Genomic DNA, 27947 nt, shown 5'->3' on the forward strand with positions numbered 1-27947 from the left:
TCGACCCGAGACAACCTCAACCACCTCCCCACCATCGTGTCACAGTGCCTGGACCAGTTTGTGTTCCAACAGTACTTAACGTGGTTCGGTGAGAGAAGCAGCTAAGAGCCCCCAAGGAGAAGAAAGTAGGGGCTCTGGGGGGGGGAGGGAGGCGAGCATCCATGGGGAGGGGTCCTTTGTGACTCAAGGTTCTGCAGCTCTTGCCACGGCCTGGAACTCCTCTAAGCTCCTGCATCTCTTCCACAGAAGCCGTGGAGATGACTGAGAAGTGAAGATGGGTGTGGCTCTTAATCTTGAAGACCTCCCGGTTCGGGTCCTGAGTCTGACCTGGCTGGGCCTGTGGAGCACCCCACTGGAGAGAGAGCAGGGACCCGACATGCATGGTTGCTCCTTGGCCCCAGGGCCATTCAGTTTTCTTTTTGAAAAACTATATATATATTTTTTTTTATTTGGCCGAGAGAGCGAGAATAGGTGTGCCAGGGCCTCCAGCTGCTGCAAAAACAACTCGATACATGTGCCACCTTGTGCATCTGGCTTACATGGGTCCTGAGTAATCAAACTGGCTCCTTTGGTCATGTAGGCAAAGGTCTTAACCGCTAAACCATGCCTGTAAGCCCCCCCCCCTTTTTTTCTCTAGTTTTTCCAGGTAGGGTCTTATAGTAGCCCACGATAACCTGGAATTCACTATGTAAGCTCAGGGTAGCCTTAAACTCACAGTGATCCTCCTACCTCTGCTTCATGAGTGCTGGGATTAAAGGCGTGCGCCACCATGCCCAGCACAGTTTTTTCTTTTTTAAAAAGAGTAACTCACTTTTGCGAGTCAGACTTGTTCACTCCTTTGAGTCGAGGGTGGTTTCCCTCCTCTTCCGTGCTGTGCTCACTGCCTCCCGTTTCACGGTCAGTGTGCTGGGACTGAACACGGGCTTGGGCACGAGTGCTCTAGCCACTGAGCCATCCCCCAGTTCCCTTTTTTTCTTTACACCGAGAAACCACATTCATTAGAGAAATATGCCATATTGCTCTTTACTGAACACCAGTGCCAGCACCAGCCTCCTCCTCTCTAGTCACAGGGGCACACAAGGCAAGGGGCTCTGTCCCCTGGCCAGGACAGTGGAAGCCTGGCCCCACTACTGCGTTCTTAGGGCCAGCACCCTCCAGGGTGCGGGAGGCTGCTGGCTCAGGTCTGTTCAAATTCTTGTTCGCAGTAGCCTACATTGATGGGCTGGGCCTGGACTCCTCGCCTGCAAGAAGGCACAAAGAGATGGCAAGATGAGCCCTTCAGTTTTGGACTGCAGCAACCCACTCTCCACCACAGCCAATATGCCTCCTCCCCACTTCACAGAACTTCAGAAGGTTTCTTGGGGATTTCACGGTGAGGTTCTCACTGAGGAACGCCTGCTCTTTGTATCCTGCTGGTCTATACCCCAGTCCCAAATAACTAAGGCCTGAGGAATTTCTGATGCATCCACTCATCACTCTAACATGCTGTAACACAGCAGTGGGGAGGGACCAAGGCGCTGCCCAGCCCATGCGCTGGGATTAAACTCTGTCCTTAGATCCCAGGCTCACAAATTCTCATCTCCAAGCAGTATGTTTCAAGATGACAAGGAACCTGTTCAAGCTCCCCCAGCATATTGCAGACAGGAAAGCCTTAGACTGCACAGCGCACAGCCCTCAGCCCAGAGGTGCCTCTAGGTTCTCAGGATATAGTTCATGACAGAACCAGGGAAATGATGGCCACACAGGGCATTGTCAGCGGAGGCAGGGCATCATGAGGGCACCACGAGAGCTTACTGGTTCAAATCCCACTTCTTAGTTAACTCTGGGCAAGGTACTTATCTGTGGCTCAACTTTCTGTTTTTACGTATTTTATTATTTATTTATTTATTTGACAGAGAGAAAGAGGCAGAGAGTGAGTGCATGCGCCAGGGCCTCCAGCCACTGCAAACGAACTCCAGACATATGTGCCCCACTGGGTCCTTTGGCTTTGCAGGCAAATAAATTCCTTAATTGCTAAGCCATCCCTCCAGCCCAATTTTCTATTTTCAAAATGGGGTTAAAAATCTTTCCACCTTATAGTTTTGTGTGCAAAACCTATGGGACACGGCCTGTCAAGGGCTAAGCACAGTGCTTCATTCTTTTCTTCCCCGGATCGGGTCCTAAGGCCCAGAGATGCCCACCTATCCTCAGGAGGCCCACAGCCTGCTTACCTCAGCAGCTCGCAGCGGAAATGCGACAGACGCTCATAGGCAAAGCCTAGGTTATTTGTCAAGTTGCTGCTCCACAGTCTTTCGGCGACAGCCCCTGCTCTGGGCCTACAGGAGGAGGGGTGTGTGTTAGGCGGGGTCTTGTGCTTCTTGCCTTTTGTTTAGGACCCAGACGATCGCTTCTCGGCCTTTTGGCTATGATCAAGTGTGTAGGACCCAGATGAGCTCCGAGCCCAACCCCATACTCCTGAAAAAGTGAGTATGATCCCAACCTCCTTTCCCAAAGATATGGGAGTGAGAGCCTGAAAGGCATTACTAGCTGGTGCTGACACTTGGGAGGCAAATGTAGGAGGATCTCTGTGAGTTCAAGGCCACCCTGAGACTACATAGTGAATTTCAGGTCACCCTGAGCGGCAGTGAAACCCTACCTGGAAAATCAAAAATAAAGGTCAACTCTACACTCAACAGTGCTTGGTGGCACTGCTGAGGAAATGACAGAGGGGTCCTTTAGACAAATCACAGGGCTCAGTATTGGATTCTGAGTGAGTGACTCATTCTCTAGGCTGCACACTGCCATCTGTGAAGTGGGGACAGCAGTCACTATCCTACATACCGACTGGAGAGACACACACGGAAGTCACTTGGGAAGTATTACACACCAGCAGAAGATCAGTGTGAAGTGCTCTTCCTCCTCAGGCCCAGAAGGAAGATACTAGTACTAGACAGTTGGATGGAAGATTCCAACTCTGTTCTGCTGCTCTAGGACCAACACTGCCACCCTCCCAGCAACCTCCCCCACCACAGAAACAAAACAAAACAGACAGATGGGAAAAAAAAAAAAAAAAAAGACCCTTACCAGAGCCTAGGAACCAGGTTTGTGCTGTCCACATACTCTCCCCACATACAGGCTTCTCCTCCAATCACCAGAGCTTCCTGCTCAGGGGTGCCTGAGGGAAAACAGCAGGCCACAGATAGGAGTTGACCTCCCAGTGTGGCCAGCTCAGGCCATTTCATTCCCTAACCTGCAATGTCAAGCGCAGCCCCTTCCTCCCGTGTCCCAGCTCGGTCTCTAGGGCTAGCCACGGGCAATCTTCTCTCACCATCAAATGCCAGGGGCTCTACTTTGTACATGTCGTTCCAGTCGGGGCCATAGGTTATGTGGTTCAAGTACCAGGGGGCAGAGAGTAGGGCTCGGAAGCCAGCCTGGGTGATCTTTTCCATTTCCTTCATGTAGTCCACCGGGACCGTTTCCCGCCATACTTGTATGACTGTATCTGGCCGAACCTGTCACAAAAGGTCAGAGGTGGTCATGGAACAGAGCCGAGGAGATTCCTGAGTCTCAATCCTAAGCAGCTACCCAGGCCTCTGCTCCCCAGCAGCCGGAGCTCCTCTGTGGCTCCGAACACTGAGCTCCACACCCCGGAGCTGAGGAAGGGTCCACGGCCGCTCCCTTCCTCAGCCCCCGCAGCTCCCTCCACATGGAGACAGTAATACTGGCTGGGAGCTGAACGGGGCAAGCCAGTATTACACAGGAGATGATCCCCCCAAACAAGCACCACCCTCCTTCCTTCCTCACGTCTGGATGTTTCTGGGATGGGCCAGGAGTGAGGGCACTTAGTAATTAATAAGGAGAAAGCAGCCTTGCCACAGAGACCCAGAAGACCCATGTGTGTGACCCAGAAGGAGACCCGGTGGCACACATCATGTTGGTCTTGGCAGCTCAAGTAGCCAGGATTAGCTACGGTGAGGCAAGAGAGAGGCTCTGACACCAAAACCCAAGGCCTGACTACTGAAACCGAGCCCTCAGCAGGACTGGTTTGCAGACGGGGGGAGGGCCAGGGAGACAGAGGAGTTGCTGGGGTGCCTCTGCTCTGCCCCTGGCTCACCTTCACTTTATTATCAAACACTTCTTGCCACACCACATAGCCCTTGTCATAAGCAGAGACGATGTCCAGTAGCCTGGAGAGGAGAGGAGCATCAGCAAGGGTCTGCTGGCCCAGACGCTGTGTGCCAGGGCTCTGGGGGCTAAGGCTGGCCAGGGCTTAGCCCTCACTGGGCAGTGCCTTCACCACTCTTAAACTTGAAAGAATAGCATGAAGGATGCTTTGGGAGAACCAGAGAGCAGTCAAGCAAGCCTGACTCTGGTCTGAAAAGCAGGGACCCCACGGGAGATGACCCCCCCCAAACACACACACCCTCCTTCCTTCCTCACGTGTGGATGTAGAAGGACTCCAGCTCCTTGAAGTCGTTAAAACCCTTCTTCTTCATGAAGTCCTGGATCCCGGGGTTTGATCTCCTGAATCATGAGAGAAGACAAAGATCAGTTCTTTCACCACCTTGAAAGCCTGTCGCTCAGGGATTAGGCACAGACCTCATGCAAATGGCCCTCTCACCTAAACACCCAAACCACGAGGACATCAGCAGTCCCCAACGAGAAAGAGAGGCCAAGCACCAGACTAGAGAGGAGGCCAAGAAAGAGAAGTCTGGACCTGAAGAGTCTGACGTCTAAACTGCCCGAGGAAACTGCAGACTTAAAACCACGGCAGGTTGAGGGAAGACTGAAGGCGACTTCCACCTGGCCTCCATGTCAGGAGGGAAGGCTCAGGGGCCATAGAAACCCCTTGGGGAGTGTAGAGCTTCTCCATCCTTTCTCTGGGTCACCACACGGGGGCACAAGGCTAAGGAGGAGCTGTAGACACAGGACACCATCCTCTGCTGTTCAGGTGGATGCCAAGACTTGCTGTCTGTCACCTGCTGCAGTCCCCCTGCCCACGATGTCCATATTTTGCTACTACCATCGCTCTCTTGGGTGATTCTCCCCTCTGCATGTCCTCCAAAGACTAAGTATTCCTCAGATCCAGCTCTTGTGATCACTTCTCAGAGAAGCCCTCAGTGTCTTTCAAGCTCAGCAGATTTGACGGCATGGAGTTTACGAATTAATACTGATTAAACCTTGTCACCTAGCAATCCTAAATTCAGAGCTAGATCCTTAATTAGACTATTTTAAACTTTCATAAGAGGGACTTTTTTTTCTCTACCTTGGATTTTCCCAAGAAAATTCCGAGCACAGAGCGAGTATGTCCATTAGTACTCCAGGTACTGGAGAGGAAGAGGGTCTCACACTGGAGCCTTGCCAAGCATATAGGTCCTCTCTGGGCCGAGACAGACACACCCTGTCTCAGAAGCTAGCCCAAAGCCAACAGCTGGCCCAGGTAAGCCCACAGGACTGACCTCTACTCTGAGTAAATCATTCCTCAGGCTGAGGTGGGAAGTTCAAAGGGCTCATACCAGCATGTGAAGTCAACCTCATCTCCGCCCAAATGAAGATAGAAATCTGGGAACACAGCGCTGATCTCCAAGAAGAATGTGCTCATGAACTCATAGGTGCTGTTGAGACTGGGATTCACTGGTCCAAAGGTGCCAGAGGGCTGCGATCCAGAGTAGCAAGGAGTCAGTAACCCAGGGACACCTAAGTTAACAGAGACCCCACAAGAGTGTCACAAATACATAGAACCCCGGTGTATACTAGTACACATAAGGTCCCCTAAGTTACACAAAGAAAGGCAACTGAGTTGATAAACACCTCATCTTGTAGTGCCTAGTACTTACAGACACTGCTGATCACCTGTTTAGTCACGACCAAAGAACTACGACGATACCCACCTACAGCCGTGCAGCTACCAGCGCACATGCACACACAAAGTTGCGGGGCAGAATGCTTCCCGCCTAAGTCACCCCTGCTCCCAAAATCTGTTCTCAACTGGTCTTTCAGCAGCAAAGTGAGAAAAAAGTGTGGGAGTTTGAGTAAGATGTCCCCTTAAACTTGTGTTTTGAATGCTTGGTCCCCAGCTGGCGGCAATATGGAAGGCAGAACCTTGTTGGAGGAGGTGTGTTTCCAAGGGTTGGTACTGAGATGCTATAGCCCAGCTCCCCCTTGCCGGAACCTGAATCCTTCGCTGCTATGTGCCTCTGGTGGCAAGAAATGCCCAGCCTCTGCTAGTGCCATGCTTTCTCCTGCCATCGTGAATCACCTTTCTCACCTTTCTCTCAGGACTGTTAAGTCGACATAAAAACTTTCCTTCCATCAGCTGCTTTGGGTCAGGTGTTGTGTCCCAGCAACACAAAGGTAACTGCAAGTCACAGCTTGACAGAGGCCCCAGCACAACACCCCCCCCCCACCTGCTATGCAGAAGCTCTACACTCCCCAAGGGGTTTCTATGGCCCCTGAGCCTTCCCTCCTGACATGGAGGCCAGGCGGAAGTTCCCTTCAATCTTCCTTCAACCTGCTGTGGTTTTAAGCCTGCAGTTTCACCCTGGGGTCTGAGGGCATACAGGAGAAAGTGAGCAGAGGTTACCAACCAGCTGTGACCCCTGGGCACCAGCAAGCTTCCTTCTTTCCAATTCTGATTTATTTGAGGGGGGGAATGGGCATGCCAGGTCCTCTAGCCACCCCAGATGCATGTGCCACCATATGTATCTGACTTAATGTGGGACCTGGAGACTCAAACCTGGGTGCTTAGGCTTTGCAGTCAAGTGCCTTAACTGCTAAGCCATCTCTCCAGCCCCTTCTTTCCAACTCTACCCCGAGGCTCAGCTTCTACTCTAAGGAACAAGCTACATGGACATCTGAGAACATGTGTGCACGTGTAGAAGGGTTCTCTCTATGTTCTCTCCATGTAGCTCAGGTTGTCCTTGAACATGAGATCTTCCTACCTCCACAGCCTCCCTACATGCTGGGATGATAGGCATGCACCAGCACACCTGGCCTCTGGCCGTATTTTAACAGTAAAAGTATAATATCCCAGCACTCAGGAGGCAGAGGTACGAGGATCAACTAAGAGTTTGAAGCCACCCTAAGACTACATAGTGAATTCCAGATCAGCCTGAGATAAGAGTGAAACCTACCTCGAAAAACCAAAAACAACAACAACAAAAAAAGATAGTAAACTGGGCGTGGTGTTGCGTGCCTTTAATCCCAGCACTCGGGTAGGAGGATCGCTTTGAGTTCAAGGCCACCCTGGGACTACAGAGTGAATTCCAGGTCAGCCTGGGCTAGAGTGAGACCCTACCTCGAAAAAAACAAAAAACAAAAAACAAAAAAAAAAAAAGATTGAAAAGAAAAGAGATAGTAAAACTTTGCCCAAAGTCAGTTCATTCCATCTAAATTCCCAGGTAGGAGAAGCTGATGGAAAACATTCTTCCCAAAGACCAAGCCTGGGACATGCAGCTTGTAAGAGCCAATTCCCCAGAGACCCTCTGAGATACACCAGCAGGCTCCCTCCATACACAGCACTTTTTTTTACCTGGACCCCAGGACAAAGTGTGGCCGGGAGTGTCAAATTCTGCCAGCACCCGGATACCCCGCAGCCGTGCGTATTCAATGATCTCTTTTACGTCCTGTGCTGTATACACATGGGTGGCAGGGTTGTAGGACCCCTGAAAGGCATAAGAGACCCTTCAGATCCTCATTTCCTGTGGGCTACCAAAATGCCCCCAAACTCCCACATATCAGAACACCTGTACACAGCCCTTCGGTTCTAAGGACTTTCTTCAAGCATCTTTATCATAGTTTCCCACAAGTTCTCACCTTCACTGTTCTGAGTATCATAATGCGCGTGACGTAAGAGGAGGAACTATGCCCGCTTAACACAATATAAATTAACAACAAAAATGAGTCCAGGAAAGATGACCTCCCCAAGGTTATAAAGCAAATTAATGGCACAGTTTGACACTGAATCCACAGGTCAGGATTCCAAAGTGATTATCCTCCCTCCTGTCAGTGTGGCTGGTTAGAGTGATAAGTATTGTCCTTTGCCAGTAGGGTTCTGGCCAGGATCAGGTATTAATCTGTGAGATTTGGCTGAGTGAAACTGGGTACCTACCTTTCTGCTAAGCTGCGGATAAGTGAAGCTCTCGTATGGGAAGGAAGGGTCATCAACCAGATGCCAGTGGAACACGTTGAATTTATTGTAGGCCATGACATCCTGTAGGTTACGGCACTGTGGTCACACGCCTGCCGCAGCCACTCCATATCCCCCAGCGAAGCCCAACCTGGCCCAGCTCCCAGGGACAGGGACCCTGCCCTATCTTCATGCGAGGGGAACCTGGGGGAAGGAAAGCCTAGCCCATCTCTTCCTTCCCAGGACACATCAGAGAAGGCGACAGAAGCGGGTCTCTTCTCTTTGAGATGACTCCTGGCCACGGTGAGAGGACAGCTACAACTAGACAGTGCCCTGCTGTCCTCCCAAAGCCCCTCAATAGTCTTGACAACAACGCTTCCTCCTGCCATTTGTGCTGGCTTACCTGACTGGTCATGTAATCCAAGAGGCCTGCTGGGAATTTAGCTGCTCCATAACTCTAGCCTCGGGCATCAAAGCTGATACATGTGCCAATGCCCTTGTTTCTACCAGAGAGCCAAGGAAAGCAGCAGACACAAGCTAGACCAGCACTCGCGTATCAAGTGTCAAACTCGAGGGAGTTAGTTCACTTCCCCAGTATGGCTGTGACGCCACCTTTCTAATGACCTTGTCCTAAAATCCTCTGCCTGGGCAGAGCAGTCAATTCCTCTCAACACTTTCTGAAATAGCCACAGTAACCAAATCACTCTATCCCAGGCTGACCTGGAACTCACTCTGTACTCCCAGGCTGGCCTCGAACTCACAATGCCTCCTAAGTGCTGAGATTAAAGGTGTGTTGCCAAAACGCTGGGCACTCTTGTTTTTTTGTGTCTTGGAGCAGGTCACCATTACCAGTTTTCCCAGGGGTTCAGAGAATTACATATATTCTTCTTTGTAGGAACATAAAACCTAACCTATCCCTTGTTTCGCTACCCAAGAACCTTATACGCGAAGAAGGCCTGAAAGTGTGGGTACCAGCGTATCCAGGATGCTAGACAGCGGCAGGTAATGGCGAGACGTATCCAGCAGCAAGCCGCGGTGAGGGAAGCGGGGAAAGTCTCTGATCCTCGTCTTATTGACAAAGAACTGTGTGGATCAAAGATTGAACATGTCAGGATTCAAAGGAAGCTTACCATGGGGTCAGGGGGATGAGAAAACTCTCCCAAGATCCCTGAAAACTGATGTGTGAATATCTCCAAGATAACTACCCCTAGCACCCTCCCCAAACCTCTGCATCAAAGACCACGAGCAGCCACAAGCCTGGGATGTAACTGTCCTGTCCCATGCCAGTCAAATACAACCAGCCACTCCCTGCTCAGCACACAAACCACGGATTTGCTCTGCGGCTAGCATGTTTATTTTCTTCAAAGAACACAGTGTCAAGAGCATTACTAAGTACCTCAGGGAGGCTGCACAGACCAAGCCAGTTTTCCACCCACCTCCTCCTACATGTCTGAAGCAAATGAAGCAAGACAAGATTTTTCCAGGATTCTCTGTAACTTCCAGCACTGAGGAGGAAACCAGAGTTCAATTAGGGGCCCTTCTGGAGGGCCCACACTCACCGTGCCTTCTGCAGATTTCCACACAAGTTGGCTAAAAGTCTCCAGACCTGGGGAGAAGGGGAGAGGCAGAGTGGGGAAGAGATACATCTACCTGGCATCAGTACCACCTGGACGGTGCTCAGGAGGCCCGACATAAGGCTGCAGTACAAGGGGTTCAGTGCCCTCCTTGCAACATACCAACCAACCTGTACACCCACATGCCTCTTACCCTTGCTTCCCGAGCCTTGAACTCGCGAGTGTACTAAGAGATTGCAAAGTGTGGGCTTGTAAGGACAGATTCAGGGACACAGAGGCCTGCAAGGGATTAAGGCTCTCCATGGATAAAGCCAGCAGGCGCTAAGGTAAGGGATGTGAGAAAAGGGGACCTCAGCCTGCCACTCTTCACTTCTTAGAATTGTGAAAAAGTGATCCTAACACTGAGTTTTCAAGGAGCCTGGAGTCACAGCTGGACACAGAAGACAAGGAATCACCCACTCTTCTCTTCTGTGCTTGATTGAGAAAAGACTTAAGCTGAGTGAGGTGGGTGCCCCTGAAGGCCCGTCCAGTCACTGGCATGAACTAGGAGCAGCCAGCGCAGGAAAACTGACGCAAAGGGTGGAGCTGTGAGCGGTGCCTTGTTCCCTGACCAGCAGAGATTGGGCTCAAAGTGGAAGAGGCGCTCTTCATCTAGGAACCAAATTCCAAACACCAAGAACAGCCTGGGCTCTGCCCACCGTCCATAGTACATACATGTAAACCAACAGTATTTATTCATTTTGTGTGTCACAGTGTTCTTTTATGTTTGGAGATAGGGTCTCACACTGCAGCCCAGGCTAGCCTCAAACTCAATCTGCCTTGGCCTTCTGGGTGCTAGGATTATACTCATATCACACTCAACATTTCTTCTCTTTTCTTTTCGTTCTTCTTCTTCTTCTTCTTCTTTTTTTTTTTTGGTAGTGTTTCAAGCTAGGGTCTCATTCTAGCCTAGGCTGACCTAGAATTCACTATTAGTCTCAGGTTGGCCTCGAACTCATGGTGATCCTCCTATTTCTGCTTCCCAAGTGCTGGGATTAAAGGTGTGTGTCACCATGCCAGGCAACATTTATTTTCTGTGGGAGACTTAAAGAGTTTGACCCAGAGACTATCTGGCTCTGTTGCCCAGGGTGGCCTTGAACCCTAGCACTCAAGTGACCCTGCTGCTTTGGCCACCTGAGTAGCTGGGACTACAGGCACGCACCACCAGCATCTGGCTTAGCTTTCCCTTTTAAAGACGTTCCAGTTGCGTATGCTGGGTGAGAACTGAACGGTGTTGGTGGCGGTGGCAGAACCCTCCCCAGCTGCCCCTCCAGCAACGGGCACTGCTGCTCTGGGGAAGCCTCCCAACTCCTACACAGCGGCAAGGAGATGGGGATGCACTCCAGATGGGGAAAGCACCCTGGGTGGGAGTGATCACCAGTCCTCCCTTCTCTCCTCTCCATCCTCCCACTTCCTCCCTCCATCTTGTTACCTCGGAGAGCTCCCCAGACAGTGTCGGAGAGGAGTAAACACTTGTCGTCATTTATGGTCAGGTTGTCTGAAATGACAAAAAAATGACCCCATGTGGTTATGTTTTCTACTCTCAGGCGACAGACCAGATATTCTGTATGAATCCCCGGACTAAAAACCAACCAAACAGAGCAGAACGCAGGCAGCTCAAGGGTGGTTACCACAGTGGCTCTGCGGGCCTGGCAGGATCATGACGCCTGAGGACTGGGGGAGGCAGAGGCCTCTGTAGCACCAGCAGCTTACAGGTCAGTTTCCACACAGAATCCCGAGAGCCTATCAGCTTTTAGCTGGGCAGTCTGAAGTTGTCTTAGTGCAAGCAGAGACAGGAGGTTCAGAGCACCAAGGCCAGAACGCACACTGCCAAGGCCTCCATAAGGACTCTCCATCCCTCTTCTCTAGGCCTCTGCCACTTCACCTGAGAACACGAGGAAGCAGACCCCAATGCTCACGCTGGAGACTGAGGCACCCCTAAGCCTGCTTCTTAGGAAGGCAGGAGGCAGAAGGCAGTGCCTAGTAACTTGGCTTCTGTACAGTATAAAATGAATCCACGCTTCTGTCCCTACTGGCAGGTATCCCAGAGAAAATCAAGTGTGAGCAGTTCTAAAAAATGAACCATGCTCAGAGCAGAGGCAATGACCTGGGACACTGGGGGACTCAGGGAAGAGTCGGTGTGACATTTCACACCAACCCAGGCACTGGTTAGAGGGCTTCTATATAGGAAAAGCTCATCTTTTATGGCTTGTGGCACTTGTCTCTTGGTCTCCATGGTCGTGAGGGACTCAAGGCCAAGCATCAGCAGCTCAGGCCAGGATATCTGGAGTTAGAGCTCTGTAAGGGTTTGTTCTCTAGGACAGGGAACAGGGTGGTACTTACAGTTCTCTGCTGACTCCAAAGTAGGATACTCATCACACTCTGCTGTAGCCACAGAGACAACCAGCATTTCCTTCCCCAGCACAAACCGCTTTCCTAAGAAGACAGGAGCCAGTGAGCTGACCTGCCCCCAGAAGCAAAGGAAAACCATGGCCCCACAGAAGGGCTCTCGTTCTACTCCCTCTGCTCATGCTGATGAAAAGAAGGGAGGATGCGGCATCTACCCTGGGCATTGGCCTTGCCTGTCATATCCAGCCTCCATTCTGGCTGTGATCCATCTGTCCAGTGGCCTGTCCTGACCCATGCACCCATGGTCTGGGCCTTCATATTTCCAGCTCTTCCTGGAAGTTCTTCCTTGTGACTTTCCGAATGGTGGTGTCTTTTTTGTTGTTGCTTTGTTTTCTGTGGCAAAGTCTTGCTGCGTAGCCCAGGCTGACCTCAACTGCATAGCAATCCTCTTGCCTCAGCCTCTCGATGGCTAGAATCACAGGCAGGTGACACCACACCTGGCTGCAGGGTGGCCTAAGCCTGGACTAAATGAACCTCCTCATCTCTATTCTTGCCTGGAGCCACACGTATGCCACTGACCTTGCAGCACCGATGGCAATGGCTCGCTACGATCTACAGTAAGGTCAGGGACAGGATGGCCTGCCAGAATCTTCACAACCAGACCAGAACCTAAATGTGGCCCGAGTGCCCCAGACCATGTGAAGTAAGCCAATTCTATGCACGGCTGCACACGGCTGCAACTCAGCACTCAGGACTGCCAGGACGCCAGTCAACAGGCCCTTCCTATGGCCACAGACCCTCACACTCAACACCCCCTGTCCCCACACCAGTAAACTGCCTTACTCCACAGGATAAAGGGACTTTAAGGCCGCTGGGCCAGGTCAACTCACAACTCCATTCTAAACACACAGAGAGAGGGAAGGAGAGAGAGTGAGAGAGAATGGGCAGGTCAGGGTCTTAGCCACTCACTGCAAATGAACTCCAGACACATGTGCCACAATGTGCATCTGACTTATGTGGGACCTGGAGAATCGAACCAGGGTCCTTAGGCTTCACAGGCAAGCTCCTAAACCACTAAGCCATTTCTCCAGCCCCATTCTAACTCTTAACAATGAATCCCTTGCTACAGCAAAGGATGGGCAGGCTCCAAGGATGAGACCACTCTCGAGTCTGCTCCTACAATCCCCAATCATATGGGCACCTCTCCAAGCCCATCTCTGGAAATCTCACACACTGTGGACTTCATCCAGAGACGGGGGTGAAGGAAAGTATAAGAAAACACCCTGCTTCATCTACACTTCTTTTCTGCCTCCTTCATCCTCTCCTGTCCCCCACACATCACACAGCACCAGTGTCGCTGTGTGGAGAACTCCTGTGGCTGTGCGTCCAGGCAGCTAACTGGGCCCATGTCAATCCTCTTGATCCTCAGTGTGCCCAATAAGGAGCAGTCACTAGTCCTCCATGTGTAACTGTTAAGGTAATGGCAAAGCAGAAGCAGCTACAAATATAGGTTCACTTGAGTTGACAGGAAACAGCCACATATTATATATATATATATATATATATATATGAATGAAAGTGGCGGGGGGGGGGGGGAATGGGCATGCCAGGAGCCTCTAGCCACTGCAAATGAACTCCAGATGCATGTGCCACCTTGTGCATCTGGCTTTACATGGGTACTGGGGAATTGAACCAGGGTCCTTTTGCTTTGCAGGCAAGTGCTTTAACCACTGAGCCACCTCTCCAGCCCAAAAGTCACTTTTTATTATTGTTCTAAAATACACTTACATTCTGTTCATTTGGCTGGAGGTAGGGGGAAAAATGTGTCACACAGGCTCTTTTGAGGATGTGACAAACATGGAAACCTTTTTCCCAGAACTACAGCCTGACTGGAGGAAGTGTTCCTTCTTCAGTTACCCCTCTCCAACTGTCTGCCACCAATCTCATGGTGATGAATCCTCCGTGACTATCTGGCTTCAGGCTGATAAAGAAGCACATTCAGAAGCACAGCTATTGTCTAAAGAATTAACCAGGGCTGGAGAGATGGCTTAGTTGTTAAGGCACTTGCCTGCAAAGCCAAAGGGCCCAGGTTTGACTCCCCGGAACCCACGTGAGCCAGATGCACAAGGTGGTGCATGTGTCTGGAGTATGTCTGCAGTGGCTGGAGGAATTGGCACATGTGCGTGCAAACTCTCTCACTCAAATAAATAAAAATAAAATATAAAAAATGTATAAAGGGCTGGAGAGAGAGCTTAGCAGTTAAAGTGCTTGCCTGAAAAGCCAAAGGACCCAGGTTTGGTTCTCCAGGACACATGTAAAGCCAGGTACACAAGACTTTGCAGCAGCTAAAGGCCCTGGCACACTCATTCTCTCCCTCTCTTTTTCTCTCTCAAATAAATAAATAATTTTTTTTTTTTTTTAAAAAGGCAGTAGCAGCAACCAGAGGGAAGGTCTGAAAAAGGTAGGCAAATAGGAGGGACACTGGGTCATCAGAAAGGAAGTAAACAGTGTCAGCACTGGGGTTTTCTGCCTCCACACCACCACGGCGCCGAGCTCGCAGGAGAGCAGGAAGAGGTCAGGGATGGCACAGCGCCCTCTGAGCACTGCCTCACCCTCACTCTGAGAACACGGTGTGGGAGGCATGGAATGGCAAAGTGCCCAACAGCCAGCAAACACATCACAGGCCCATGAGGCCAGATGGGGCAACAGGAAATGACCCTTCAGATGCCCAGGAGAAGCACGCGGAACACAGCCAGTGGTCTGGGGAATCAGAAAGGGTTAGCTGAGTTCTGGCTCTGCTGCTGCCAAGCTTGGTAGCTCTGGGCTTCCACTTTCTGCCAGGCAAACACCAGCAAGGTGGGACCCCTTCCGGTTACTAGGACTCAATGGCTCCACACAGATAATGCACCCCAGGGTCTCACCTTATGACTACAACCTGCTGCCTCTGCAGCTCCTGCTTTCCTCTACACCTGTTCTGAGTTCACTGCAAAGTGTGTATTCCTTTCTAATTAAAAAGCTGTGCTTACAAGGGGGCGCACGCATCTGGAGTTCGTTTGCAGAGGCCAGAAGCCCTGGCGCGCCCAATCTCTCTCTCTCCCTCTATCTGTCTTTCTCTCTGTGTCTGTCACTCTCAAGTAAATAAATAAATAATTAAAAAAAAAAAAGCTGTGCTTAGCTGGGTGTGGTGGTGCACGCCTTTAATCCCAGCACTCAGGAGGCACAGGTAGGAGGATCGCTATGAGTTCAAGTCCACCCTGAGACTACAGAGTTAATTCCAGGTCAGCCTGGACCAGAGTGAGACCCTACCTTGAACCCCCCCCCCAAAAAAAAAGCTGTGCTTAAGCCGGGCGTGGCTTAATCCCAGCCGGGAGGCAGAGGTAGGAGGATCCCTGTGAGTTCAAGGCCACCCTGAGACTCCATAGTGAATTCCAGGTCAGCCTGCGCTAGAGTGAGACCCTACCTCGAAAAAACAAAAACAAAACAAACAAACAAAAAAGCTAAGTTAAAAAGTTGTGCTTAGAGTCAAAGAATATAAGGCATTGAACTTAAAAATGTCTGGAGTTCATTTACAGCGGCTGAGGCCCTGGTACGCCCATCCTCTCTCAAATAAATAAATACATACATACATACATACATACATACATACATACATACATACATACAGGCCAGGTGTGATGGCACACGCCTTTACTCCCAGCATTCGGAAAGCAGAGGTAGGAGGATCACCATGAGTTCAAGGCCAGCCTGAGACTACACAGTGAAGCCTGGGCTAGAGCAAGACCCTACCTAAAAAAAAAAAAAAAAAGATAGAAACTAAAGTAAAAATACAAGTATCTTTGTCGCCCTTCCTCAGTTCCTCACTATTTGTTTCTACCCTTCGGGTCTCTCTGTGGCATCACTTTGTTTTATTCATCCCAGGTCAATTCTAGACCTGGAATTTTGGTAACAAGGACCTTCTTGTTACCCAGAGGTAACTTTCTCTGCACTCTAGATCTATATCCCTTCCATTTCCTTTCTGTTTTGTCCATTCCCATCCCCACTTCCTTCCATGTAGCCTAGATACACAAACATCTCCGATGCAATCAGCTGATAATCTCTCAATAACACCTTTTCTTCTGTAATACCCAACAGGGAAAAGCGTCAACACTATCAATTTAACATTTCCTATCTGTGCCTTAACTAACCCTGGTTCTTGTGCACCTACTGGAGGAAAAAGAAAACTGCAGACCAGCAGGACTGGGCCACGATTTAGTACCAGAGTCTTAGCTGGCTTCCTGAGGCTGCCATGAAAATCTCCCTGTTCCACCATTGCCTTTTTTCTCCCTATTCTCTGTAAAAGCTGCTTCAAGCTTGTACTAACGTCCACCCGCCTGGAGTCCATGACCTGATCCCACCTCCCTTGCTTTCCGTGGTCAGTCAGAAGAGAGGTGCCATCCCCTCACCTTCTCCCACCCTCTGCAATGCATAGCCTGTCTTTACCATCTCCCTGCCTCATGGCCAGGGACTCACTTTCCCTGTGCTGTGGATCCCTCCCCATGCTCCTCTTGGGTAACTTATTCCCCTCCCCTCTTTCTTTTTCAAAATCCCCAAATTACGTCTTTCCACCATTCCTTCCCATCAGCATTCAAACATTTATAATCTTCCTGGTGTCAGATGCATGTCATCTCAGACCCATCTCTTGTCTCCCTGCTAGAAAGACATCTCGAGGAAATGCAGCCTGAGCAGTGGGGCACTGAACTCTGCATCTGAATGCAAATAATGGTCCAATCCCTTTTCACTGTAGGGACCTACGCAGGTTATTTTCTCTCTCTGTCTGTCTCTGTCTCTGTCTCTGTCTCTCTCTCTCTCTCGGCTGCAGTTTCCTCATCTGTAAAGTAGAGATCTATTTTTTGGGGGGGTAGTATTATCAATATGCACACGTGAAGTGTGGAGAGCAGTGACCAGTGCATAGTGAGGACTCCAGAGCTGGTCCTCCCCTTAGTCCTCTTTGTAGCCGCTTCCTTCGACCCATCTCTGGACTACTACAACCCAGCTTCCCTAACACACACCTCTGGGTTCTGTAATTAAATCCAGGGGACCTTTCACTCCTTCAGTAGTTATTTACTGAATGCCTACTATGTGCCAGGCTTACTCATCATGTTCCAAAAATACAGCAGTGAACACACACAGACATACACACACACACACACACACACACACACACACACACACACACAGATAGCAATCCCTGCTATCTGAAAGCTAGAGTCTTCGAGACAAGTCCCTTCTTCTGGGATGGTCAAATATCCCAACCTTGAAACAAAACTCTCACCATCAGTCAGGCGTGGTGCGTACACCTTTGATCCTACCACTTGGAAGGCAGAGGTAGGAGGATCATTGTGAGTTTGAGGTCACCCTGAGACTCCATAGTGAATTCCAGGTCAGTCTAGGCTAGAGCAAGATCCTACCCCCCAAAAACCAAACCATCTTCCCTCCCCACAAAACAACAACAAAAACCCACAACTCTGTTAACTTAGGGGAGTCTCTTCTCTCTTGGTTTTCCTTTCACCTCCTTGAACACACCTCTTCAGTCTCCTCCTTCACTTGGTGCTCCCAGAACCTCTAGGGGCCCACACTTTTCCTTACACTCTCCCTGAATAATGACATCTACTCTCACAATAGACTCAGGTCTCTCTAACCTACTTTTCCAGAGCTCTAGGACTGTGCACACCTCTGCTCAGCTGTCTCAAAAGCACCTTCGGCCAGGCATGGTGGCACACACCTTTAATCCCAGTACTTGGGGGCAAGTTAGTAATTACAAAATCCTTTTTATCCTGTAGCGCACAGTAACCTCCCCACCCCCACAGAGCCAAGGCCTTAATTCAGCCTCTCAATTCCTTTCCTGGATAAGTGCAAAATTCTCTCGGGTGCTCTCTTTGTGCCTCCACATAGATCTCATTTCAATGTGGTATCCTCTGGGATCTGTGTGTGTGTGTATTGCACGTTTATGTGTTCATATGCATGTGGACACATGTATGTACATATAGTTAGGCCAGAGGCTTATGTCAGATGTCTTCCTTAACAACTCTTTATCGTATTCTTTTTTTAATGATTGTTATTTTGTTTTTGAGAGGCTGAAAGAAATGCCGGTTGTGGTGGCGGACGCTGGTAGGATGTTGCTGAAGAGGCAGAGGCAGGAGGATCAGGAGTTCGAGGCCAACCTGGGCTACACATTTTTTTTGGCTATGGAGCTAAATAGAGAGTTCTCAAAGGAAGAAATACGAATGGCATATAAGCATCTAAAAAAATGTTCTACGTCACTAGTCATCAGGGAAATGCAGATTAAAACTACATTGAGATTCCATCTCACTCCTGTCAGATTGGCCACCATCATGAAAACAAATGATCATAAATGTTGGCGGGGATGTGGAAAAAGAGGAACCCTTCTACACGGCTGGTGGGAATGCAATCTGGTCCAGCCATTGTGGAAATCAGTGTGGAGGTTCCTAAAACAGCTGAAGATTGATCTACCATATGACCCAGCTATAGCACTCCTAGGCATATATCCAAAGGACTCATCTCATTTCCTTAGAAGTACATGCTCAACCATGTTTATTGCTGCTCAATGTAAAATAGCTGGGAAATGGAACCAGCCTAGATGTCCCTCAGCAGATGAGTGGATAATGAAGATGTGGCACATTTATACAATGGAGTTCTACTCAGCGATAAAGAAAAATGAAGTTATGAAATTTGCAGAAAAATGGATGGACCTGGAAAGTATTATACTAAGTGAGGTAACCCAGGCCCAGAAAGCCAAGCGCCACATGTTCTCTCTCATATGTGGATCCCAGCTACAGATGATTGGGCTTCTGTGTGAGAATGAAAATACTTAGTAGCAGAGGCCAGTAAGGTAAAAAGGAGACATAAAGGGTAGAGAAAGGAAGGGAGGAGGATACTTAATAAGTTGATATTGTATATATGTAATTACAATGATTGTAATGGGGAGGTAATATGATGGAGAATGGAATTTCAAATGGGAAAGTGTGTGGGTGGGGAGGGAGGGAATTACCATGGGATATATTTTATAATCATGGAAAATGTTAATGAAAATTTAAAAAAAAGAGGTAGACAGGGGGGAGGGGGAGGGACAGAAGACACGTTCCAGGGCCTTTCAGCTGCTGTGAACAAACTCCAGACGTGTGCCCCTTGCACACATGTGAGACACTGCACACATGCATCACTGTGCAGCTGGCTATGTGAGATCTGAAGACCTGAACTATGTCCTTAGGCTTCACAGGCATACGCCTTAACTACTAAGCCATCTCTCCAGCCCTATATCTTGTTCATTAAGATAGGATAGGGTCTCTTGCCGGGTGTGGTGGTGCACACCTTTAATCCCAGCACTTGGGAGGCAGAGGTAGGAGGATCACCATGAGTTCAAGGCCACCCTGAGACTACAGAGTGAATTCCAGGTCAGCCTGGGCTAGAGCGAGACCCTACCTTGAAAAGCAAAAAATAAAATAAAATAAAATAAAATAAAATAAAATAAAATAAAATAAATCTGTACGAGGAGCCGGGCGTGGTGATGCATGCCTTTAATCCCAGCCCTCGGGAGGCAGAGGTAGGACTGTTGTGAGTTCAAGGCCACCCTGAAACTACAAAGTGAATTCCAGGCCAGCCTGGGCTAGAGCAAGACCCTACCTTGAAAAGCCAAAAACAAAAAACAAAAACAAAAAAAAAAAAAAATAGGGTCTCTGAGTGAACCCAGAACTCAGATTTGGCAATACCTGTTAATCAGCAAGTCCCAGTGATCCTTCTCCAATGGCCCAAGATTGAGATTAGAGGAGTGTGGCACCACTCCTAATTTTTAAAATTTTATTTTTACTTATTTATTTGTGAGAGAAAGAGAGAGGGAGAATGGCACATCAGGGCCTCCAGCCACTGCAAACAAACTCCAGAAGCATGCACCACCTTGTGCATCTGGCTTACATGGGTTCTAGGAAATCAAACCTGGATCCTTAGGCTTCACAGGCAAGCACCTTAACTGCTAAGCCATCTCTCCAGTCTCCACTCCCAATTTTTATGTGGGTACTGGCGATACAGACTCAGGTCCTCATATGCTTACATGACAAGCACTTTATTAACCGAGCCATCGCCTCAGCCCCTCCTCTGGGAATGTCTACTGAATTATTGAATGACAATCTTGTTTAAAATCTTCCAATAAGGGGAGAAGGGGAGAGGTCAGAGGGGATTGTGTTTATATGTATGAAAAAATTGTAAAAAGTTAAAATAAAAAAAAAACCTTTATACATTAACAATAAAATAAAGAGCTAGAGAGATGGCTCAGTGGCTAAAGGCACTTGATTGCAAAGCCCAGTGGCCTCGGTTAAATTCCCCAGTATCCATGCCATGTAAAGCCAGACACACACACAATGGCCCATGCATCGCATCTGGAGTGCGTTTGCCACGGCACACTCATTATCACTGTTTCTCAGGCTGGCCTCAAACACACACAATTGTCTTACCTCTGCCTCTCAAGTGCTGGGATTAAAGGTGTACACTACCATACCTGGCTCTCTCCCTCTTTCTTAAATAAATAAATAGATAAACAAACAAAATCTTCCTATAGAACCAGTGGTGTAGCTGAGGGACACAGCCCTTACCCAGCATGTGCAAGCCCTAAGTTCAACCCCCAGCACTGAATAAACAAATCTTCTAATTGTCTGCCATGGCTTTTGGCCACTGGATGATTACAAAGACTTTGCCTGTGTTCTTGCTGGAATTCTCACTACAGCACAACAGACTCTTGAGAAAGCTCTGAAAATGGCTAACTTCTCCATAATTGGTCATGGATTGCCTCATTCCTCCCACACTTACCCTGGCTAAGAAACAGCTCTGGTTTTCCTTTGTAAGATGTTCTGGCCATTCCCCATCCTTTCCTAAGACAGCTCCTGATGTGATCATGAGGTACATGTACTTTTTTTTATTTTTTGGGGGGTTAACACTTAACATAATGTTTGGCTATCTCCTCACCTAGGCTGTGAGTTCCTCAACAGCTGGGACCAATCTGTGTCTCTGTATTCCCAGTGCCTGACACGGAAGTCATTCAGTAAGTGCTTGCTGAAAAGATGAATGATGCTAGAATTAAAATATGCACATGTAATGCTATGTATGCATAATGACTGTGCTATATATTAGGCATAAATGGCAAATATTGGACTGAGATTTCTTTGACACATCCAAGCCTAGTACTTCTGAAGTCCTGAGATTAGGGTGAGGGTTGATAAGAAGACACCCAAGCTTACAGACAGTGGCTTTTCAGACATGCTCTAAAGAACTGTATGTCTATAAATCCAAAGGTCTGGGCATTTTCAGTTCTGTAGGAGGGAAAACTTACTGCTTTAGGGTTCCTAAACACTAAATCTTCACCTCACTGCTAAAGAGCTTCCCCCTGCATCCAGTCTGTTCCTTCCTGAATCAAACCGTTCTCCATCCTACCAATGTACTCAATTCTCAGAATCCTAGCACACTGCTTTGGGTCATAGTGACATTTGCTCTGGCTTCTGGATTGGAAAGTAGGAAGGTTAAGCCAGCTTGAGACACCTTCCCAATCCTCAATGCCGGCCCTGGCCCCATGGGCCCTGGGTTCTCTAAGCCGGGCCAAAGCTTGTTCCAATGCCTACTTCATTCTTCTCCCTCTCCCACCTTTATACCCATCCCACACAGGCCTCACGTCCTCAGTCTCAGCCTAATGAGACCCTGGGAATCATTCACTGCAGGCTCATTTCTTCATTCCAAGGTATACTGAGCAATGACTGTGCATTAGGAACTGTTCCCGGTGCTGGGGCAGTGAACAGGAAAAACAAGCCCTGGGTTAAGGTGCATGCCTGCAAAGCCGCCTAGGGACCCATGTTCAACTCACCAGATCCCGTGTTAGCCAGACAAACAAGGTGACGCATACGCAAGGCCCTCCCTCTCTCTCTCAAATAAATAAATAAAATGCCAGTCTGTTGGGCTTGCCTCAAATAAAATAAAATAAATAAATAAATAAATAAATAAATAAATACCATGCCCTGGTCACTGCCCTTGAGGAGCTCACAGCCCAGTGGGAATACACACGCAAACAACCATGACCAAACACCAAACAGTGTGAGGAGGCAGAGCCACAGCTACCTCCAAACCAGGAAGGAGGCTTAGCATCAGAAGGAACCTCTGAGTCCTATTTGGAATCCCAAGGAATGTTTGCCAAGCTGCCAGGAGGGGGAAAGGCGTTCATTCATGGCACGGGATGTGTACCAGTGTTACAAGGAAAGGAGTCAATGTCACCCCGGCAAACTTCTAACAGTGAGATCGCAGTCTGAGGAGGCAACCACCCTGGGCCCAGGCCCTTCCCCAGTGCTAGTCTCAACCAGGGTGGCTCCTCCCAGGAGACCCGAGATCCTCCACCCTCCAGACACTCCTCACCCTTGCTCTGAGGCGCATGCTCTTCAGTGCATGATGAAATGAATGTTGATGGGAACTCATTCCTGTCCTATCTTTCTAAAAAATTATTTATTTATCTGAGGGAGAAAGAGAGAGAATGGGCACACCAGGGCCTCTAGCCATTGCAAACAAACTCCAGACACATGTGCCACCCTGTGCATTTGGCTTACTTGAGTCCCAGGAAATCAAACCAGGGTCCTTAATATTCACAGGAAAACACCTTGACCACTAAAGCCTTCTCTACAGCCCTTTTCTCCTTTTATTTTTGGAAAATTTATTTATTTATTGGCACGAGGGCAACAGGAGGCGGCAGACAGAGAGATTGGGTGTGCCAGTACCGCCAGCCATTGTACATGAACTCCAAATGCATGCGGCACCTTGTGCATCTGGCTTATGTGGGCACTGGGGAATTGAACCTGGGTCCTTAGGCTCTGCAGGCACCTTAACCACTAAGCCATCTCTGCAGCCCTATTACTACTTTTTAATCACCCTTTAAATCTAGATCCCAAAGACAGCTTTGGTTAATATTTTTCAGTCTTGTGTTTTTCCTTATTAATTAAAAGAGAGAGAGACCCTAGTGTGTCTTAAATTACAAGTTTTTTGCTGGGCATAGTGGTGCATGCCTTTAATCCCAGCCCTTGGGAGGCAGAGGTAGGAGGATTGTCATGAGTTCGAGGCCACCCTGAGACTACACAGTGAATTCCAGGTCAGCCTGGGCTAGAGTGAGATCCTGCCTTGGGTTGAGGGGGGTACAGGTTTTTCTACTTACCAAAACAATTTGTAAAACAATTTGGCTACGGCTAGCAACATGGAGACCTAGATTAATATACATACATGTTAAGTGAATTCCACTAATGAGGTGTATCTCATCTAACTTCACTCCTGTTTGTGACATTTGGTAATGCTTTTATGCTCTAATAAATAAATGTGTTCTTAGGCTCTAACAATGCTGTCGTGAACAAATGTGTGTGCAGCGTGTATAAGGCTTTGGTAGGACAAATTCATAAGAGGCTTAAAAACTAGGCCAAAGATCGTAAATACTGCCACATTACTCAAATTATCATGCTGATTTACACCCAAGCCCATCTCCTCACATTCTTCAGACACTAAAACCATCTCAATTCTTTTCCTTTTATCTCTGCCAGCTAGTTTAAAACAAAACAAAAAATGCTGGTTTAATTAGTACTTCTTTAATGGCTGAATTTAAGCACTGCTTTGTGATTAGTCATTGTATTTTTTATTTATATACTTCTTTTAGTTAACTTCCTGTTTTCTTTTTTCTCTTCTTCTTCTTGGGTTTTTTTTTTTTTGGTGGTGTTGGGGATCAAACCCAGAGTCTTGCACATACACCAAGCAACACTCCCAGTCCCATTTTATCTTATTTGTTTGGTTTTTTGAGGTAGGGTCTCCATCTAGTCCAAGCTGACCTGGAATTTACTACATAGTCTCAGGCTGGCCTCGAATTCACAGTGATCATCCTAGCTCTGCCTCCTGAGTGCTGGGATTAAAGGCAGGCATGCAACGCCACGCTTGGCTCCATTTTATTTTAAAAATTCATGATGCTTCCCCTCTACTAATATCCACCTTCAAAGAATGCAAAGATATTCACAACTGGTTTCGTATTATCCCCTAAAGTGCCTGAAATGTGGGCAGATTAAAAAAGCAAAAAATAGGGGGAGAAAAAAAAGCATTCACAGCAATACTCTGGGAATTAGGCAATCTGTGTGAGGGTGCATAAACTCGTGACAACCATCATCCTATGACTGACTAGGAAGTAAATCATGTTCCAGAATACCTAAGACAGGGGGAGGAGCTACAGCTCAAGGAACTAAGACTGCAATTTTCCACACACCAGACCTAAGTACCCATACAGACATCCTGAAAGAGATTCTTGGACTCGGGAGTATCCAAGACAATGTGGGAAAACAGTATGGTTCAGGTAACAACAGAAAAAACACAAAAACAAAACAGGACTATGAATAAAGAGGCTGGTTGTGGGCAGCAGGCGAAACTGATAACAGGCCCTGGGAATCAAAATGAAATATGACTGCTGTGTCTCTCAGCTAAAGAAACTGCTCTTATTACCTGCGTGAATAAGATATATATATTCATCACTAATTCTCATTATATTATCTCTCCATTCTCCACATACCCTTTTCCCAAGAAAGGCAAGACTAACTCCTTTCTGTTTGCTTTAAAACAGTACACTTAAGGGCAATCCAGTCTCCTGTGGGAATATATCTTGTCCTTGCTGGCAGAAAGATGAACAAGTGTTTAACCCACTAACCCAGATGGAAGAAATGAAACTGGCATTATTCCTTCTCCCCAGCCAGACTGCCTGTCCTAATCTTAATTTTGTTTTATTTCTGTTTATTTATTTGAGAGTGACAGAGAGAGAAACAGGCGGGGGGGGAGGGCAGGGCCTCCAGCCACTGCAAAGAACTCCAGATGGATATGGACCCCTGTGCATCTGGCTAACATGAGTCCTGGGGAATCGAGCCTCGAACCAGGGCCCTTAGGCTGCACAGCAAGTGCTTAACTGCTAAGCCATCTCTCCAGCCCTGCCTGTCCTTACTTTTTTTTCCTATACTTCTAAGACCATTTTGTATCTCTAATTGTGTGCCAAGTTAAGAGCAGCCAGAGTTCAGACTACCAGCTGGGATCATGTGGGTCCCCCCTGCTTTCTCGGAAATCACAGGATTATACTCCAAACTGGAATCATGAAAGGAAAACCACCTACAAACCATCTTCCTAGTGAGTTTAAGAAAAAACAAGGGCTGGAGAGATGGCTTAGCGGTTAAGCGCTTGCCTGTGAAGCCTAAGGACCCTGGTTCGAGGCTCGGTTCCCCAGGTCCCACGTTAGCCAGATGCACAAGGGGGCGCACGCGTCTGGAGTTCGTTTGCAGAGGCTGGAAGCCCTGGTGCGCCCATTCTCTCTCTCTCCCTCTATCTGTCTTTCTCTCTGTGTCTGTCTCTCTCAAATAAATAAATAAATAAATAAAAATTTAAAAAAAAAATTAAAAAAAAAAAAGAAAAAACAAGATCCACGGAGCCTTACATGATGGTTAAACTAATCTTCATTGTAGAAGTAGAAAATAAAAGCTATGGACTAGCCAAGCATGGGGGCGCATGCTTTTCATCACAGCACTTGTAAAGCAGAGGTAAGGAGGATCGCTCTGAGTTCAAGATCAGCCCAGGTGTACAAAGTGAGTTCCAGGTCAGCCTGGGCTACAGCAAGATCCTACTTCAAAAAAACCAAAAAGCCATGGGCTGAAGAGATGGCTTAGGAGTTAAGGAGCTTCCCTGCAAAGCCTAAGGACCCATGCTTGATGCTCCAGATCCCACTTAAGCCAGACTCACAAAGGTGAGGCAAGCACAAAGACTCACACGCCCACTAAGTGGTGCAAGCCTCTCTGGAGATCTATTGCAGTGGCTTAGGCCCTGGCAAACCAATTCTCTCTCTCCCCCTCTAAAATAAAAAAAGAAAAAGAAAAAGAAAAAAGCTATGGACTTCAAACACCTCTGGGAAAAACAGAAGACTTATTGCCAAAGACAATAAATTGTGCTCTAGCACAATGAGGCATCCCAGAGACATCTCCAAGGTGTTATGGATAGCAATTAGGCTGTGCTTACTTAGGGTCAAAAACCCTGAGTCTTTAGAACTCTCCTCTCATGTCCCAACAGTGGCCCTGTAAAACCACTTTGTTTAACTAAGGAAAATTCTTTAACTTTTAACTTTGTTTCACATTACACTCTAATTTAGAGAAGGGCGGGGTGGTTTCCTAGCGACCTGGGCTAAGTCCCTAAGTATGCACTCCGTGTAGTCAGTCCAAAGGAAGTTAACTGCCATCCTGCAAGCCACACCTGTTTAAGTCCTGCTTTTCCTTTCCATTCCCTCCCGCAAGCCCCTTTTCTATTTCTTTCTTTGTTTTCGACCTAGAATTTACTCAGTAGTCCCAACTGGCCTTGAGCTCCCAGTGATCATCCTACCTCAACTGGGATTAAAGGTGTATACTATACCTTGCCAAATTTCTCTCTCTCCCTCTCACACTCTCACACACACACACACACACACACGCAGACAGACACACACAGAAACAGTGGTATTGTGTGTGTGTATTGGGTGTGCCAAGGCCTCCAGCCACTGCAAACGAATTCCAGATGCATGGACCATATTGCATCTAGCTTTTATGTCGAAATTGGGAAACTGAACGCAGGCTGCCAGGTTTTGCAAGCAAGCGCCTTTAGCCACTCTCTCCAAGTTTACTTTCTATTTTTATTTATTTATTATTATTATTTTGTTCATTTATTTATTTATTTATTTTGGTTTTGCGAGGTAGGGTCTCACTGTAGCTCAGGCTGACCTGGAATTCACTATGGAGTCTCAGGATGGCCTCGAACTATGGGCGATCCTCCTACCTGTGCCTCCCAAGTGCTGGGATTAAAGGCGTGCTTTAAAAAAATATTTTTACTTACTTATTTTGAGAGAGACAGACAGACACAGAGTGAGAGTGGGCGCACCAAGGCCTCCGGCCACTGCCAACAAAACTCCAGATGCATGCGCCACCCTGTTGCAGATCGTTTTACGTGGGTCCTTTGGCTTTGCAGGCAAACGCCTGAATCACTGAACCATCTCTTCAGGCCTTTATCACTTAATAACTTTACCAACTTCTGTTTCCTCGATCGGCTCAACCTAAAATTCAGTTTATAGAGTCCCCGAGCCCCGGGGTTGAAGGTCTCTTACAAGTGAACTCCCCCCAGGCTGGAGAGGCCGGTGTTAATTAAGGGGACAGTGAAATTTCCACAGCTGACATTCTGCTTTCTTTACTGAACTGCGGCTCTGTCGCGGGTACGGTTTATTTGGGGGGGGGGGTGGGGTGAGAAGTTACTACAGCCAAGGGAAGGAATCTAGATAGGCCCAGACCCCCGAGGTCGGCCCAGTGAGGGGCTGGAGACCAGGGCTACGACAGGAGGACGGCAGGAGGGCTGCAGCAGACGGAGGAGCGGGGTGTGCAGCCGGGCGGGTTGGGCGAAAGCCAGAAAGGAGGGTGTGTCGGCAGATCGGAGGGACCTGTGCCAAGGTGCCAAGGGCTCTTTGGGGAGCGAGGCGGTGACTCACCTGGAAAGCTGGGCCGGGGCCATGAGCCCGAACCGAAGAGCAGCTTCCTGTACCGCTGGAAGGCCTCGTCGAGGACGGCGCAGCCTGCCTGCGCGGCCGATCCGGCGTGGTAGCGGAACTGGAAGATGTTGGGGTACAGGGTGTAGCGCCGGTGGGACGTGCGGATGTACTGGGGCCAGGGCCACAGGGCCGCGGCCCGGCACGCCAACGCCGCCGCCAGCAGCAGCGAAAACACCAGCCGGCAGCAGCTGCAGCCCATGGCTCTCCCCCCCAACCCCGCCCCGCAGCACCGGGCGAC

At 48.5% G+C, this 27947-nt stretch overlaps 1 protein-coding gene across 1 annotated transcript; it reads right to left on the minus strand.

Moving 5' to 3' along the window:
- Nucleotides 1-1007: 1007 nt before the first annotated feature.
- Hexa (hexosaminidase subunit alpha) lies at nucleotides 1008-27947 on the minus strand. The gene is made up of 14 exons (XM_012950708.2): nucleotides 27650-27947; nucleotides 12064-12156; nucleotides 11153-11218; nucleotides 9667-9713; nucleotides 9080-9190; nucleotides 8090-8191; nucleotides 7511-7643; nucleotides 5496-5676; nucleotides 4420-4503; nucleotides 4094-4166; nucleotides 3308-3491; nucleotides 3064-3154; nucleotides 2211-2315; nucleotides 1008-1241 (listed from the first exon to the last, which is right to left on the minus strand). The coding sequence occupies exons 1-14, from the start codon at nucleotides 27906-27908 to the stop codon at nucleotides 1178-1180; spliced, it is 1593 nt and encodes a 530-aa protein (XP_012806162.1). The 5' UTR covers nucleotides 27909-27947; the 3' UTR covers nucleotides 1008-1177.

This window comes from Jaculus jaculus, chromosome 10 (genome assembly GCF_020740685.1).
Source record: "Jaculus jaculus isolate mJacJac1 chromosome 10, mJacJac1.mat.Y.cur, whole genome shotgun sequence".
NCBI lineage: Eukaryota > Metazoa > Chordata > Mammalia > Rodentia > Dipodidae > Jaculus > Jaculus jaculus.